The following is a 15,683-nucleotide window of genomic DNA, read 5'->3' on the forward strand; positions in this document are numbered from 1 at the left end:
TCAATCCAACTAGTACCTCCAAAATAATTTTGAATCTACTTCTCTTCATATCCGCTGCCACCACTGTAGTTCTGAGCCATCATTACATCATGAGACCACTGCAAAAGCCTCCTACCTGTCTCCTTTCTTCCATTCTTGCTCCTTCAGCAATCCATTCTCGTGGCCAAAACAATCTTTTCCAACATAAATTACATCATGTCACTCCCTTACTTAAAACCCCTCAATGCCTTCCCTTGCATTTACCATGACTTACAAGTCCATGCCTTTCTTTCAACTTTGTCTCACCCTACTCTCCTCTTTATCATTATGCTCCCAATCACATAACCTTTCTGTCAGTTCCTAGATCATTTCCTAGTGCAGTCTTGGCCCTTGCCATCTGATTCTACCTAGAGATTATTTCTGCATCTTCACATAGCTGACTTCTCCTCATACTTAAGGTCTCAGCTTAAATCACATCTCTCCTCAGAGAAACTTGTCTAGGGTCCCTTTCTAAAGTAGGTCACCTCTAAGGCAGTTCTCTTTATTTCCTTCATAGTACCATGCAGATTATTTACTTTTTTGCTGTTTACCCCTACTATCACGTAAACTCCTGAGGACAGAAACACCTTGTCTATCTTGTTTTCTGTTACATCCTCAATGCCTAGCACAATACTTGACATACAGCAGTTGCCCAAAAAATACTTGCTGAATCACCAAACAATTATTTCCTTTAAACTACCTTTATTTATTTTAAACTATCATTTAAATTCAAGTGGAAGAGAAAAACAAACTTCCCATCAGCAGGCTTAATCAAATATGCACACATCAATATCAAGTTACCTTAGAAATCAAGTTTAAGAACAGTGGTACATTTCAGTATTTTCTAATTAGTTTTAATACACCTAAAGAGAGCTGCAACTATATAAATTTTTATAATTTCTTATAGTAAAAAGAAAAAAATTCATTTCAAATGTTTTTTATTTCTCTCATAATGCATTTACCTCGAAAGGATGACGGTTCCTGAAGAGCATTACTTGCCAACCTAGCTGGTCCACAGAATACCAATACAGTGACGGGTGTCACTGCTGAACAACATCTAATATTAGCTATTCTATGGGCTCTGGTCATTTCATCATAAATAAGCCAATCTGTGGGCAATGCCTGAATTGCTGCAGCTTGACCATTAGTTGGAGGAATCTATTAGGAAAATAAATTTAAAAATTGTTAACTGTATTTATCACCTAATTTACTGGCAATACTTTTAAAATGTAAAAAGACCCTCAATGAAATAGATGATGTATATTAGTACCCAAGCAAAAATTAAAGTCATTGTTCATGTAGTTTGTACAAAAGTCCTCACTACTTAGCACATTACCTCTTCCAACTCTTAAGATTTCATCAAAATTTTGTTCCAATGTTGAATTATACAGTTATAACTAGTTAATTTCTTACAGTAGGTCAGTATTTGAGCATTTTTCACTGATCTTCGACTATCTAAATCAGATTAGTTTTACTTCAAGGCCTAGGAGCATTAAAAATGTTTTACCTTTTTATATTGAGGCTGACTGAGCACTGAAGTGGGATGGAACCGTACTTTTTTCTCCTTTGGCCCTGTCAATACTACATTCTCTCTGTCCACATGGACTAAATTAGGATACATGCCTGCCACCAATGCAGCTTTAACGACAGCCCAGTTCTCGGAATTTGTGTTAACATCTCGAATGTCACCACCACCTCTCGCTCTAACAAAACCTGGAAAGAGGAAAAAACCATATCAACTTTTTTTCTATTGTACAAAATACGTTTTTAAATTTGTGTGTTTTTACAAAAAATTGTATAACTCACACAAGTTGAATGATATTCAAATTCCACAATAAGAAAATCTCCTCTGGAAAGTTTAAAATATGTTCTAAGGAAGTTTGCTTGCTCAGGATAAAGTAAGTAGAAGATTCACTCGGGGACTTAGGGAATTTTAAAAAAATGCACATTCTTGTTACACAGTTCTGCATAAGCTGCTATAAGTAACATACTAAAAAGGGGCGCATATATATGGTGACGGATGGCAACTAGACTTTTCATTGGGAACACAATGTAGTCTATACAGAAGTTGAAATATAATAATGAAAACCAAAATTTATATAATGTTATAACCAATGTTACCTCAATAAAAAAATAAATAATTATTACTATGACTGCTTGAATCAGGTTTCTACCCACCACAACAATAATTTTCCCAATTATATAGATCTATGCTATCTAACGTGGTAGCTACTAGTCACATGTGGTTATTGAGCACTTGAAATGTGGCTAGTCCTAACTGAGATATGCTTACATGCAAAATACTCTCTGAATTTCAAAGACTTAGTACAAAAAAACTTAAAATATCACATTAATAATGTTTTATATTATTACATATTGTAATAACACTTTAGATATGAGTTAAATAAAATATACTTAAAATTGAAAAAAAAAGAAACATACTAAAATCATAGCTGAAAACCTAAACCATTCTTCTGACTGGTACTGATAACATCTTGGTTACGACAGACACTAGTTCTGGAAGTAAAGTCAAGTAAATATAGATTATTCTTGAATTTCAAAAGTCCTTCATATTTCCCCATATTTGAGACAACTCTAAATCCTCTGGTTCATTAATTATATTACTTTGACACATCAGCTAATTTGTGAATCAAGGCCCTGGTACTTTTCTTCTGACTATTTTTTCAATGTACTATGCTGCTCAAAGGGAAATTCAAGGAAGCAATTCTAAAATGAAATAGCAACACTGGCATTCTCTTTAAGAAAAAAAAAATCAAGTGCCTTCAAGAGATTATTATTTATGTTCCAAAAATATGAAGACCAGCACTCATATCAATCTACTTAAATTTTGATAATTTCTATTTCATAGAGCTAAATAATTGTTTATTAATAGTAATAAAATGTAACTACAATATCTAAACTGATTTTTGCCAACAAATATATTATAAATTGCTCATTGTCAACAGTATCCAAAGGTGTTCATATATTTCTCAACTACAGCTTCTGCAATATCATTTTTTTAACCAAAAACAAAAGTTGAGGTCACACAGACATCTACAAAGCAGTTCATGAATATAAGATATACAACAATGTAATAATGTCTTAAAAATAATATAAGATGGCATCAGTTTACACTAGAAATCTATGAGGTATGGGCAGGGTACTCTCAGTGGTTTAAATAGGTTCTTTGGGGGAAAACTTTACCTGATGCTCTAAGTTGACCAAGTAACTGAGTTCTCATGCCTATGATTATTTCCATGGTAGCTTGCGAAAGAAAATTCTTCTCACAAAAGGCTCGCTCCCACCCATCACTTCGTGCTTTCTGCCATGCCTATAAAAATATAATTACATAACAAGATGTATTTACCGATCACTTCCTAGTTAAATAATACAGTAACTGCAAATGACTACATTAACCACTCAAAGTTAATTCTCTATCTCTAAATTATTTTATAAAATCTAAGATTTTATTTAAAAAACTCATAAACTCATAAATATAGAGAACAAACTGATGGTTGCCAGAGGCAGAGGGTGGTGGGTGGGTGAAGTGAGTGAAGGTGGTCAAAAGGGACAAACATCCAGTTACAAAATAAATAAGTCCTAGGGATGTAATGTTCAGCATGGTGACCGTAGTTAATAACACTGTATTGTGTATCTGAAAGTTGCTGAGGGAGTAGATCTTTTTTGCTTTAATAAACTTTTATTTTTTTATTGAGATATAATTGACACATAACATTATATTACTTTCAGGTGTATAACATACTGATTCAACATTTGTATATGTTCTGAGGAGGTCACCACAATGAGTCTAGTTAACAGACTCAAGAGTAGATCTTAAAAGTCCTTATCACAAGAGAAAAAATTTGTAACTATGTGTGGTGATGGATGTTACCTAGATTTACTGCAGTGATCACTTTGCAACATACACAAATATTGTATCATTATGTTGTACACCCAAAACTACTATTATGTGTCAATTACATAAAAAAAATAAAAAATAAAATATAAAAAACAAAATCTAAGACTTTATGATCAAATAAAATTTATCGTTAGTTAATTTATACTCAAATGCTATGAAACTATTAAGTTAATAAAATACCACTGAGAACTAAGTATCAGGTAACCTAAATGACCAGCTACGTAAAAATATTTACCTTTGCAGATATGTCTAATTTTCCTCCACCAAAGTGTGGCAGGTTTTCAACTAAGCCAGCATAACACCATTTATATCTAAGAATTCTAACACTCCAGTCCTCCAAAAATAAGCTCTATATCAACCTCCTAAACTGTCTAAGAATGGAAAGTGATTTCCAGAAACCATCTATATGCAGTACAAGAAAGCTCCTCTTTGAAAATGAGATCTCTTGCTTTGCAATATAACTGAAAGACCAAGGCAGCAATTTCTCCTCTCTGTTTTTGAAGGAGCCGGGGAAAAAGCAAAGAATAGAAAGGAATTCTACTCAAAATCTCTAATTATTATCACTCAACTGATTTACTAGAATATATGGTATCTAATACACTCAATTAATAGCAGGGCACCATCCACTGTTCAATAATGCCCACAAAAGAGAGTTCAATTATTTTTTTAAATTGCATGCACTGGAAAATTCCTGTATGCCTGAAAAAGAGTACTTCCTGCATAAACAAAATGAAACTCTTTAAAAATGTGTAGGCACAGCCTACATTCAAGAGAATTTAAGGATAAATAACATATCTACTTTTTCAAGAAATAACATATTCTTCCCCACATATCTGAATTTCTAAATCATTTCCCTTCCTCAGAGTCCCACTTTCCTTATCTTTTCTTTCCCATTTATCACTTTCCTCACTTTCTCACTACTATTATCTTAAAAGGTTGTTAAGCGATTTTTGGAATTCACTTTATAAAATGAGGTTCTTAGCATAGTGTCTTGACCATACAAGAAAAAGATGCACTCTAAAAATCAATAAATAGATACTAAATTCAAGATAACCTTCTCTCAAGCTTTGTTCTATGTACTTTGAATATACAATGTTGCTTAACTAAAATTTTAAAGCATTCCTTGTCGAGACATGTCTGAAACATAAGGAAGATAAGAAACCTATTAGTTAAAAAATAAATACAAGTATAAATAAATATATACATACAAACATACATATATTCCTACAAGGAGAACATTGAGAAAATGAAAGAAAATAGAGAAAAACTGTGATAATTTTAACATACTAACATTAGGAAGATATTTTTCTGGGCTATTAATAAAATGTGAGTTTATAATAACAAAATTAGTGAAATCATATGTATTTTTTTAATTTGTTACACGACCCAGAAATGTGTTTAACCAGCAACACTTTTAGAAATAAAATGACAATAATAATACCTGGAATGCTCTAAGAAGTGCCATATGGTCACTGAAAGTTCCTGCAGTAAAACGTTTCCTACAAAGCATAGCTGCACGTTTCTGAGAGGCCTGGGTTGGTAGGACAAAAGGGTCTCGATAGGCTAGCGTGCAGGCAATTGTAAGGATAGGGTCCAGACACTTTAAAACAACAGCACACAGAACCATTTTACCAAGATGTGGTTCTACTGGCAAGTCAGCCAAATGATATCCAAGTTCAGTGAGATCTTCCCATGCATCCATTGCATCTATTGTCTAAACAAAAGGATACAAAACAGAATCTGACATGACCAAAAATTATGTTTAATCAAACCACACACTTAAAAATCCATAAGTATGACGTAAGAATGTAAATTTTCTTTTGCTACCACATCTCATAAAAAATATATTTTGCTGAAGTGACATCAGCATCATGTCAGAGTGAGCTCTCCCCTTAGACTCTCCCCTCTAAGATACAACGAAAAGGACATTCATATACCAACAGAGGACATTCACATATCACAAAAGACGTCTGAGAGACCCACACAGCCATACGTCTGAAGGTGGAGGAGCTGGACACCCCAGAGGAAGTGGAAGGAGGTAAGGGGAATCTCCTCTCCCTCCCAAATAGCAGCAACCTGGGGACTGCATGTGGCTGTGAAAGGACTGGGGGGAGATGGCCATCTGCAGGAAAACCTTTGCTCTCCAAGTTCCCTCACAGCCTGTAGGAAAGCCCCATATAGACGTGCCTAAGCTGTTGCGGGGGTGTCTTCATCAAGCCAACACCCAAGGAGAGTAGCTAGCAAGGGCAGAACGAGAACGCCCCTAGGATCATGCAAGGTGAAAGAGAGTGCCCATCCCCAGCCCAGCACTCCAGGTCAGCCAGTCAGCCATAGCGCCACACAGATAGAAAAGCAGCCAGCAGCTGGAGTGAGCAAGCCACAGATGATGGCAGGCTCAAAATATACAGCTCTTGACCTCCATCCCCCCGCCCCAGTGGTGGCAGGTAGAAGCTGTGATCAGGTACTATCACTATGCAGAGGTACAAACCCATGCCATAAAGCAGTATGAAAAAATGTATTAAATCTCCAGACCAGAAGGAACATGACAAGTACCCAGAAATCAATCTTGAAGGCACAGAAATTTATAATTTAAATGACAGAGAATTCAAAATACCTATCATAAAAAAAACTCAATGAGTTACAAGAAAATACAGATAGAAAGTTCAATGAAGTCAGGAACTTTGTCACAAAAGAGACTGAAACTCTAAAGAAGAACCAATCAGAAATGTTGGAGATGAAAAATACAATGGATGAGATAAAGAAAAATCTGGACTCCCTGAACAATATAGCTGATATTATGGAGGAGTGAATCAGCAGTCTTCAGGAGACAAATATAGAAATGCTTCAGATGGAGGAGGAGAGAGAACTAAGAGTAGAAAGAAACGAAGAAATTCTCCAAGAAATATCCAACGCAATTTGGAAATGCAGCATAAGGATTATAGGTATTCCAGAGAGAGAAGAGGAGAATGAAGCAGAAAGCTTGTTCAAAGAAATAATAGCTGAGAACTTCCCAAACCTAGGGAAGGAGCTGGAAATACAAGTGAAAGAAGCCAAGAGATCTCCTAACTATATCAACATAAAAAGACCATTTCCAAGGCATAGGGTAGTAAAACTGGCTAAAGTCAATAACAAAGAAAAAACATTAAGGGCAACCAGGCAGAAGAAAATAACTTACAAAGGAACCCATATCAGGCTTCAGCAGATTTCTCAGCAGAAACCTTACAGGCTAGGAGAGAGTGGAATGATATATTCAAAATTCTAAAAGACAAAAACTTTCAGCCAAGAATACTCTAACCAGTGAAAATATCCTTCAAATATGACGGAGAAATAAAAACTTTCCCAGATAAACAAAAGCTAAGAGAGTTCATTGCCCCCAGATCCTCCCCCTACAAGAAATGCTCAAGAAGGCCCCTATACCTGAAAAAAAAAGAAAAGGGTTTCAAAGCCTTGAGTAAGGAGATAAATAGGTAGACAAAATCAGAAAATTGCAGCTCTCTATCAGAACAAGTTAGCAAACACTTAATTATAACATTAAAGATAAAGGGAAGGAAAACACCAAAAATAAATATAATCCCATCATTTTAACCATAAACTCACAACACAAGATGGAATAAGATGTGACAGTAATAACTTACAAGGAGAAGAGGAGGAGGATGGAATTGGCTTAGTCTAAGGAAATAAGAAGCTATCAGAAAATGGACTAGCTCATCTACGAGATTTTTTATACAAACCTCATGGTAAACAGTAAACAAAAAATTTGAACAAAGACACAAATGATAAAGAGAAAACTAAGAAAATCATCATAGAAAACTACCTAACTGAATTGGCAGTCCAAAATACATGAGACAAAAAACAAAGGAAATGCAGAAGAAGTGGAAAACAAGTGATAAAATGGCAGCAATAAGCCCTCATATATGGATAATGACTCTAAATGTAAACAGACTGAATTCTCCAATTAAAAGACACAAAGTGGGGGGATTGATTTAAAAACAAGACCCAACAATATGCTGCCCCCAGGAAACACATCTGAACTCCAAAGACAAACACAGCCTCAGAGTAAAGGGATGTAAGACGATACTACAAGCTAATGGCAAACAAAGGAAAGCAGGTGTTGCCATACTTACATCAGACACCAGTAGACTTCAAGATAAAACATGCAATGAGAGACAAAGAAGGGCAGTATATAATGATAAAAAGCACACTCCATCAAGAAGACATAACACTTATAAATGTCTATGCACCCAAAATAGGAGCACCAGAGTACATAAAGTAACTATTAACAAATCTAAAAGGAGATATTAACAACAACACAATAATAGTAGGGGAAACTCTACACCCCACTTACATCAATGGGTGACAGAAAGTCAACAAGGAAACTGTAGATTTAAAGGAAAAGCTAGACCAGAAGGACTTTATGGATATACATAGAACACTCCATCCAAAAATAGCAGAATACCCATTCTTCTTAAGTGCACGTGGAATATTCTCAAAGATGGACCATATCTTGGGAAACAAGGCAACTGTCAATAAATTTAAGAGGACTGAAATCATATCAAGCATCTTTTCTGACCATAATGCTATGAAACTAGAAATCAACTACAAGAAAAAAGCTGGGAAAGAGACAAAGATGTGGAAACTAAACAACATGCTACTGAAAAACCAATGGATCAATGAAGAAATTAAAGGAGAAATGAAAAAATATCTAGAGACAAATGAAAATGAAAATACCCTATACTGACTCATATGGGATGCAGTAAAAGCAGTCCTAAGAGGGAAATTCATAGCAACACAGGCCTATCTTAACAAACAAGAAAAATCTAAAAATAAGCAATCTCAAACTACACCTAATTGATTTAGAAAAAGAAGAACAAAGTCAAAATTCAGCAGAAGGAGGAAAATAATAAAAATTAAAGCAGAAATAAGTGAAATTTTAAAAAAAAAGGTAGTAGAAAGGATCAGTGAAACAAAAGAGCTGGTTCTTTGAGAAGATAAACAAAATAGACAAAGCCTTACACCGACTCACTAAGAAAAAGAGAGAAAAGGCTCAAATAAGTAAAACTAGAAATGAAAGAGGAGAAATTACAATGGATACCACAGAAATACACAGGATTATAAGGGAATACCATCAAAAACTATATGCCAACAAACTGGACAACCTAGAAGAAATGGATAAATTCTTAGACTCATACAACCTCCCAAAACTGAATCAAGAAGAAATAGAGAATCTGAATAGACCAATTACAAGCAAAGAGATTGAAACAGTAATCAAAAACCTCCCAAAAAATAAAAATCCTATTTTTCTGGAAAATTCTACCAAACGTTCAAAGATTTAATACTCATCCTTCTCAAACTATTCCAAAAAATTGAGGAAGCTAGAACACTTCCTAACACATTCTATGAGGCCAACATCAGCCTGATACCAAAGCCAGACAAGGAGAACATAAAGAAGGAAAATTATAGGCCAATATCACTGAAGACCATAGATGCAAAAATGTTCAAAATATTGGCAAACTGAATAGGGCAATACATTAAAAAGATCATACACCATGATCAAGTGGGATATGTACCAGGGACACAAGGATGGTTCAACATTCACAAATCAATGTGATACACCACATTAACAAAATGAGGAATAAAAACCACATGACCATCTCAACAGAGGCAGAGAAAGCATTTGACAAGATCCAACATTCACTTATCCGAAAAATTCTCAATAAAATGGGTACAGAAGGAAAGTATCTCAACATAATAAAGGCCACATATGACAAACCCAGAGCCAAATTAACAGGGAAAAACTTGACAGCCATCCCTCTTAGAAGAGGAACAAGACAAGGGTGTCCACTCTCACCACTCTTATTCAACATAGTACTGGAGATTTTGGCCAGAGCAATTATGCAAGAAAAAGAAAGAAAAGGAGGGGCCAGCACCATGACCAAGTGGTTAAGTTTGTGTGCTCTGCTTCAGTGGCCCAGGGTTTTGCTGGTTCAGATCCTGGGTGCAGACCCAGCACCGCTCATCAAACCCTGCTAAGGCAGCATCCCACATAGCAGAGCCAGAAGGACGTACAACTGGAATATACAATTATGTACCAGAGGGCTTTGGGGAGAAGACGGGGAACAAAAAAGAAGATTGGCAACAGATGTTTGCTCAGGTGCCAATCTTCAGGGAAAAAAAAAAGAAATAAAAGGCACCCAAATAGGCAATGAGGAAGTGAAACTCTCACTGTTTGCAGATGACATGGTTTTATATGTAGCAAACCCTAAAGAATCTATCAGAAAATTATTAGAAATAATCAACAAACACAGCAAAGTTGCAGGGTATGGAATCAACTTAAAAAATCAGTTGCATTTCTATATTCCAATAATGAACTAACAGAAAGAGAACTCAAGAATACAATCCCATTTTACTATTGCAACAAAAAGAATAAACTATCTAGGAATAAATTTAACCAAGGAGGTGAAAGACCTATACACTAAAAACTGTAAGACATTACTGAAAGAAATCAATGACAACATAAAGAAATGGAAAAATATTCATGCACATGGATAGGAAGAATAAACATAGTTAAAATGTCCGTACTACGTAAAGCAATCTATAGATTCAATGCAACCCCAATCAGAATCCCAATGACATTCTTCACAGAAAAAGAACAAGGAATCCTAAAATTCATATGGGGCAACAAAAGACCCAAAATAGCTAAAGCAATCCTGAGAAAAAAGAAAACGCTGGAGGCATCACAATCCCTGACTTCAAAATATACTACAAAGCTATAGTAATCAAAACAGCATGGGAACTGGTACAAAAACAGACACATAGATCAACGGAACAGAACTGAAAGCCCTGAAATAAAACCACAGATCTGCAGACAGCTAATCTTCAACAAACATGCTAAGAACACACAATGAAGAAAGGAAAGTCTCTTCAATAAATGGTGTTGGGAAAACTGGACAGTGACATCCAAAAGAATGAAAGTAGGGGCGGGCCCAGTGGTGCAGCGGTAAAGTTCACACCTTCCCCTTCTCGGCGGCCCAGAGTTCACCGGTTCGGATCTCGGGTGTGGACATGGCACAGCTTGGCAAAAGCCATGCTGTGGCAGGTGTCCCACATATAAAGTAGAGGACGATGGGCACAGATGTTAGCTCAGGGCCAGTCTTCCTCAGCAAAAAGAGGAAGATTGGCAGTAGTTAGCTCAGGGCTAATCTTCCTCAAAAAATAAATAAATAAATAAATAAAAGCTTCTTTAAATTGCCTCAAAAAAAAAAAGAATGAAAGTAGACCATTATCTTTCACCATACACAAAAATAAACTCGAAATGGATCAAAAACTGTAAGGTAAGACCTGAAACCATAAAACTCCTAGAAGAAAATACAGGCAGTACACTCTTTGACGTCAGTCTTAGAAGGATCTTTTCAAATACCATATCTACTCAGACACAGGAAACAAAAGAAAAAATAAACAAGCAGGTCTTCATCAGACTAAAGAGCTTCTGCAAGGTAAAGGAAACCAGGATCAGAATGAAAAGACAACCCACCAACTGGGAGAAAATATTTACAAATCACATATCCAACAAGGGGTTAATCTCTATAATATACAAAGAACTCACACAACTGAACAACAAAAAAACAAACAATCCAACCAAAAAATGGGCAGAGGATATGAACATTTTTCCAAAGAAGATATACGAATGGCCAATAGGCACATGAAAAGATGTTCAACATCACTAATCATCAAGGAAATGCAAATCAAAACTACCCTAAGATATCACCTTACACCTGTTAGAATAGTTCTAATCACCAAGACAAAAAACAACAAATGTTGGAGAGGTTGTGGAGAAAAGGGAACCCTTACACACTGCTGGTGGGAATGCAAACTGGTATAGCCACTATGGAAAACAGTATGTAGGGGCCGGCCCAGTGGCATAGTGGTTAAGTTGGCAAGCTCTGCTTCGGCACCCCAGGGTTCACAGGTTCAGATCCTGGGTGCAGACCTAGCACTGCTCCTCAAGCCATGCTGTGGAGGCATCCCACATAAAGTAGAGGAACATGGGCAAAAATGTTAGCTCAGTGGCAATCTTCATCAAGCAAAAAAGAGGAAGATTGGCCACAGATGTTAGCTTAGGGCCAATATTCCTCACCAAAAAAAAAAAAAATACCAGCATGGAGATTTCTCAAAAACTTAAAAATAGAAATATGATATGACCCAGATATCTCACTACTGGGTATTTATCCAAAGAACTTGAAATCAACAATTCAAAGAGACTTATACACCCCTATGTTCACTGCAGCATTATTCACAATAGCTAAGACATGGACGGAACCCAAGTGCTCATCGACCAATGATTCATTAAAGAAGATGTGATATATATACATACAATAGACTACTACTCAGCCATAAAAAAAGACAAAATTGTCCCATTTGCAACAACATGGATGGAACTTGAGGTATTATGTTAAGTGAAATAAGCCACACAGAGAAAGACAATCACAGCATGATTTCACTCATACATGGAAGATAAACAAACACATGTACAAAGAGAAAAGTTCAGTGGTTACCAAGGGGAAGGGGGTTGAGGAGTAGGCACAAGGGGTGAAGGGGTGCACTTATATGGTGTATGACAAATAATAATGTACTACTGAAATTTCACAATGTTACAAACTATTATGACCTCAATAAAAAAATTATATATATTTTGCTTCAAATATATAAAAAAGAACTATACTTACTATTTTACTCTAATTACCATGAGATTCAAAATACATGATTATTTAAGATAATTTTTTAAGTACAAAATTAGTTAACATGCATTTTCATTTGGTTTACATTTCAAGTACAACAGTCAGGTAAAATAAAACCATTAAGATACCAACCTTAAGCATTTGTATAGCATTTCTTACAATTAAAGCTGGTGGAGGTTCAGGAGCTTTCATAAGGAAATCAGCAATAGGACAATTAACTGGGGCTAACAGCTTGGTATGTAAACAAAGTTCCTGTAAATAAAAACAGCAAATAATTTTGAAATATTGAAATTTATAATTGATTTTTATTTTCAAAGAAAACATGGGAAGTACAGTTCCCAAACACAGACTAGTAGAGCCTTTTACTAAAATGAAGAGTAGAGGGAACAATGTCTTTCTATGAAAGATGGGCTCATACTTTGCCCTAAGTGCTAGAATCTTAATAAACATCCATCATCAATTCATCACAGTCATCTTGCCCCCACTGGCAATGTCTCCTCACATAGTTCTTATATACAACAACAAGAGTTACTGTCCCAAAAAACGTTTTTTTTCTCTTTATATTACATTCTAGAATCTTTTATCCATTCAACAAATATTTAAGTGCTTACTAGGTGCTAGTCACTATGCAGCAAGTTGGAGAAAAAGAAGAAGATAGATGGACAAGAGTCTGCCTTCACGGAGTTTTCACTGTGTGAAAAACAGAATAATTGTAAAATCAACTACTTAATTAGAATTGTGACAGCTGCTATGAAGAATACCATGAAGGAGCTAAAGAGGTAAAATAAAAGATTTAATCAAGTTAAGGAAAGAGAAGGAGGCCAGGGGAAGTTGAAGATAATTTCTCTGAGGAAATGACACAAACTAAGATGTCAAGATTGAGCAGGAGTTAATTATAAAAGGAACAAGGGGGAGGATTCTAGAGAGAGGGGAGAGCACATATGAAGGCCCTAAAATAGAAAGAAACAAGATATGCTTGAGAAATTGAAACTACTTGTATGAGTAGAGAGAGGAGGAAAGGCAAGAATTAAAAAATTAAAACTGGAGACGGAAGCAGAAGAGATAATTTAGGCTCTTGTTAAGAATTTTGTATTTTATCCTAAGAGGAATAGAAAACGGCACATACACTTGGGGAAGTGGGAAGTCATCTAGATACATGGATGCCAAAAACATGATCCAGTGTCTCTTTAAAGGTTTGGAAGTCAGAGTCTAGTTCAGCACACGAAAGAATCAAATTAATGTACTTCTGGTGTTTTTTCCCTAGAAACTACCCAGTGTCTGGCTGTTCCCTGAAGTCAGAAAATCTAAAGGAAAACAATAAAGGTCAGGAAATCTCAATAAACTCAGTTCCAAAACTACCAAAGTACTTCAGTATGTTAAACTGGGACTTTGGTATTCTCTTTTGGACCTTAAATAATTTATTTTCTAATCCTCATGGAGAACGTAAAAGGTGAACACTATGTGGTTGATAGACTCCTAGAATGTTGCATAAAAAAAATACTTATAAACTGTACCTAATTTAAATGAACTCAAGTAATTTGTTAAAATTTTGAAGGTTTATGGATTAAATTTTCTTGTATAGAAAAAATATTAGTTATTTATATAACTACCCTCCATAATATATATTTCATAATTTTGTTTTATAAATTATTTAAAAGTCCAAAATGGTACCTCTCATCCCTCACCCACAAAAATAGACTTATAGAGTTAAGTAAATTTCTACCTGTAATGGCATTCTCAAAAGTTCTGGAGTCTGAAATTCCAACATATTCTGGAATCGGAGTCTACTGAAGAGCCGGAAACAAATTCCAGGTCTACATCTCCCTGCCCTTAAAAGTAAAACACAAAATTAAAACTCAAAGAAAGAATAAAGGCTATACTAAGGAAACTAAAAAAGCAATGTGATATAGGAGACAGAACAATGAACCAGGATCACGACATCTGAGTTTGAATTCCTGCTCTGATTCGTACCCGCTGTGAATTCTTTCAGGTGTTTCACTTGTCCAGAACTCAATTACCTCATTTATAAACTGAGATTCATAAATGACACTTACCTGATATACCTTCAAAGGTAATAGTAAAAATTAAAAAATAAAATACATATGAAAGTAAGTAAAAAATAAAGCATGAATAAGTACCTGGTAATTTAAATTTAATCTATTTACTGAGCTGATACCAAGCAGTACATTTAGGCCCACTGATTAGAATTGTGCAAATTATGCATTACATAACTCCAAGGAAGTGTCATTTACCTCATCATCATAGAGACTTATATTTTCCGGAAAGTTGTAGAAAAATATCTTGGGGAAAAGCAGTCTCTTTCAATTTTACCCAAAGTCACTATATGAGCTAATGGCAAGGCTGAATATGCTAAGTGATAGAGATACAGAAAATCCCTAGCCTCACAAAGTTCACAATCCAGAGCAGCAAACATAACTATAACATAATGTGATACAAGTTACAAAATTTGACATTGTCAGGCCATTCCTTCATCAAATATTTCCCTCACTAGATACCCATCAGCTTTCCCATCTATCTAGCCACCTCTGAGAGATTTCTATCTTTGCCCATGAGGTTGGAGCTCAGCCCTCTGTTTGCTTACCTTACTCTCTCCCAAAGTCATCTTAATTACCCTCCTGATTTCAATTTCCCTCCATCAAGATCTCCTTATCCTAATTCTAGACCTATACTTCAGAAGCCTCTTAGCTCCACCTGGATTTTCTAGTCAAATCAAACTCAACACAACCAAAAGTTAATTCTTCTCCCCAATACAACCACTATTGGCATTTTCCCTATCTGACAATGGCACCACCACCCATAAATTTTTCTAAGACAGAAACCTGATTGACATCCTTGACTCCACTCTATTCCTTACCCCTCATGCCCTTGGATATACGATCACCAATATTACATCCCTTAATATCTCTTGAATTAATTATCAATTTCTCTTTATTTCTACCACCACTATAACAATCCAAGCTGATTTCATCTCTTACTTATTGTAAATGGAA

At 35.4% G+C, this 15,683-nt stretch overlaps 1 protein-coding gene across 2 annotated transcripts in view; it reads right to left on the reverse strand.

Moving 5' to 3' along the window:
• Positions 1-15,683, reverse strand: part of YTHDC2 (YTH N6-methyladenosine RNA binding protein C2) — a 75,974-nt gene that overhangs the window by 19,337 nt on the left and 40,954 nt on the right. For both annotated transcript variants that reach the window (XM_070517576.1, XM_070517577.1), the window contains 6 exons: positions 14,396-14,501; positions 12,805-12,924; positions 5,379-5,651; positions 3,223-3,349; positions 1,526-1,731; positions 981-1,176 (listed from right to left, as the gene is read on the reverse strand). In XM_070517576.1, the coding sequence (XP_070373677.1) occupies positions 981-1,176; positions 1,526-1,731; positions 3,223-3,349; positions 5,379-5,651; positions 12,805-12,924; positions 14,396-14,501 (1,028 nt within the window). The remainder of the gene's footprint in view (positions 1-980; positions 1,177-1,525; positions 1,732-3,222; positions 3,350-5,378; positions 5,652-12,804; positions 12,925-14,395; positions 14,502-15,683) is intronic.

The sequence above is a fragment of the Equus asinus genome, chromosome 9 (assembly GCF_041296235.1).
Source record: "Equus asinus isolate D_3611 breed Donkey chromosome 9, EquAss-T2T_v2, whole genome shotgun sequence".
In the NCBI taxonomy this organism is placed as follows: domain Eukaryota; kingdom Metazoa; phylum Chordata; class Mammalia; order Perissodactyla; family Equidae; genus Equus; species Equus asinus.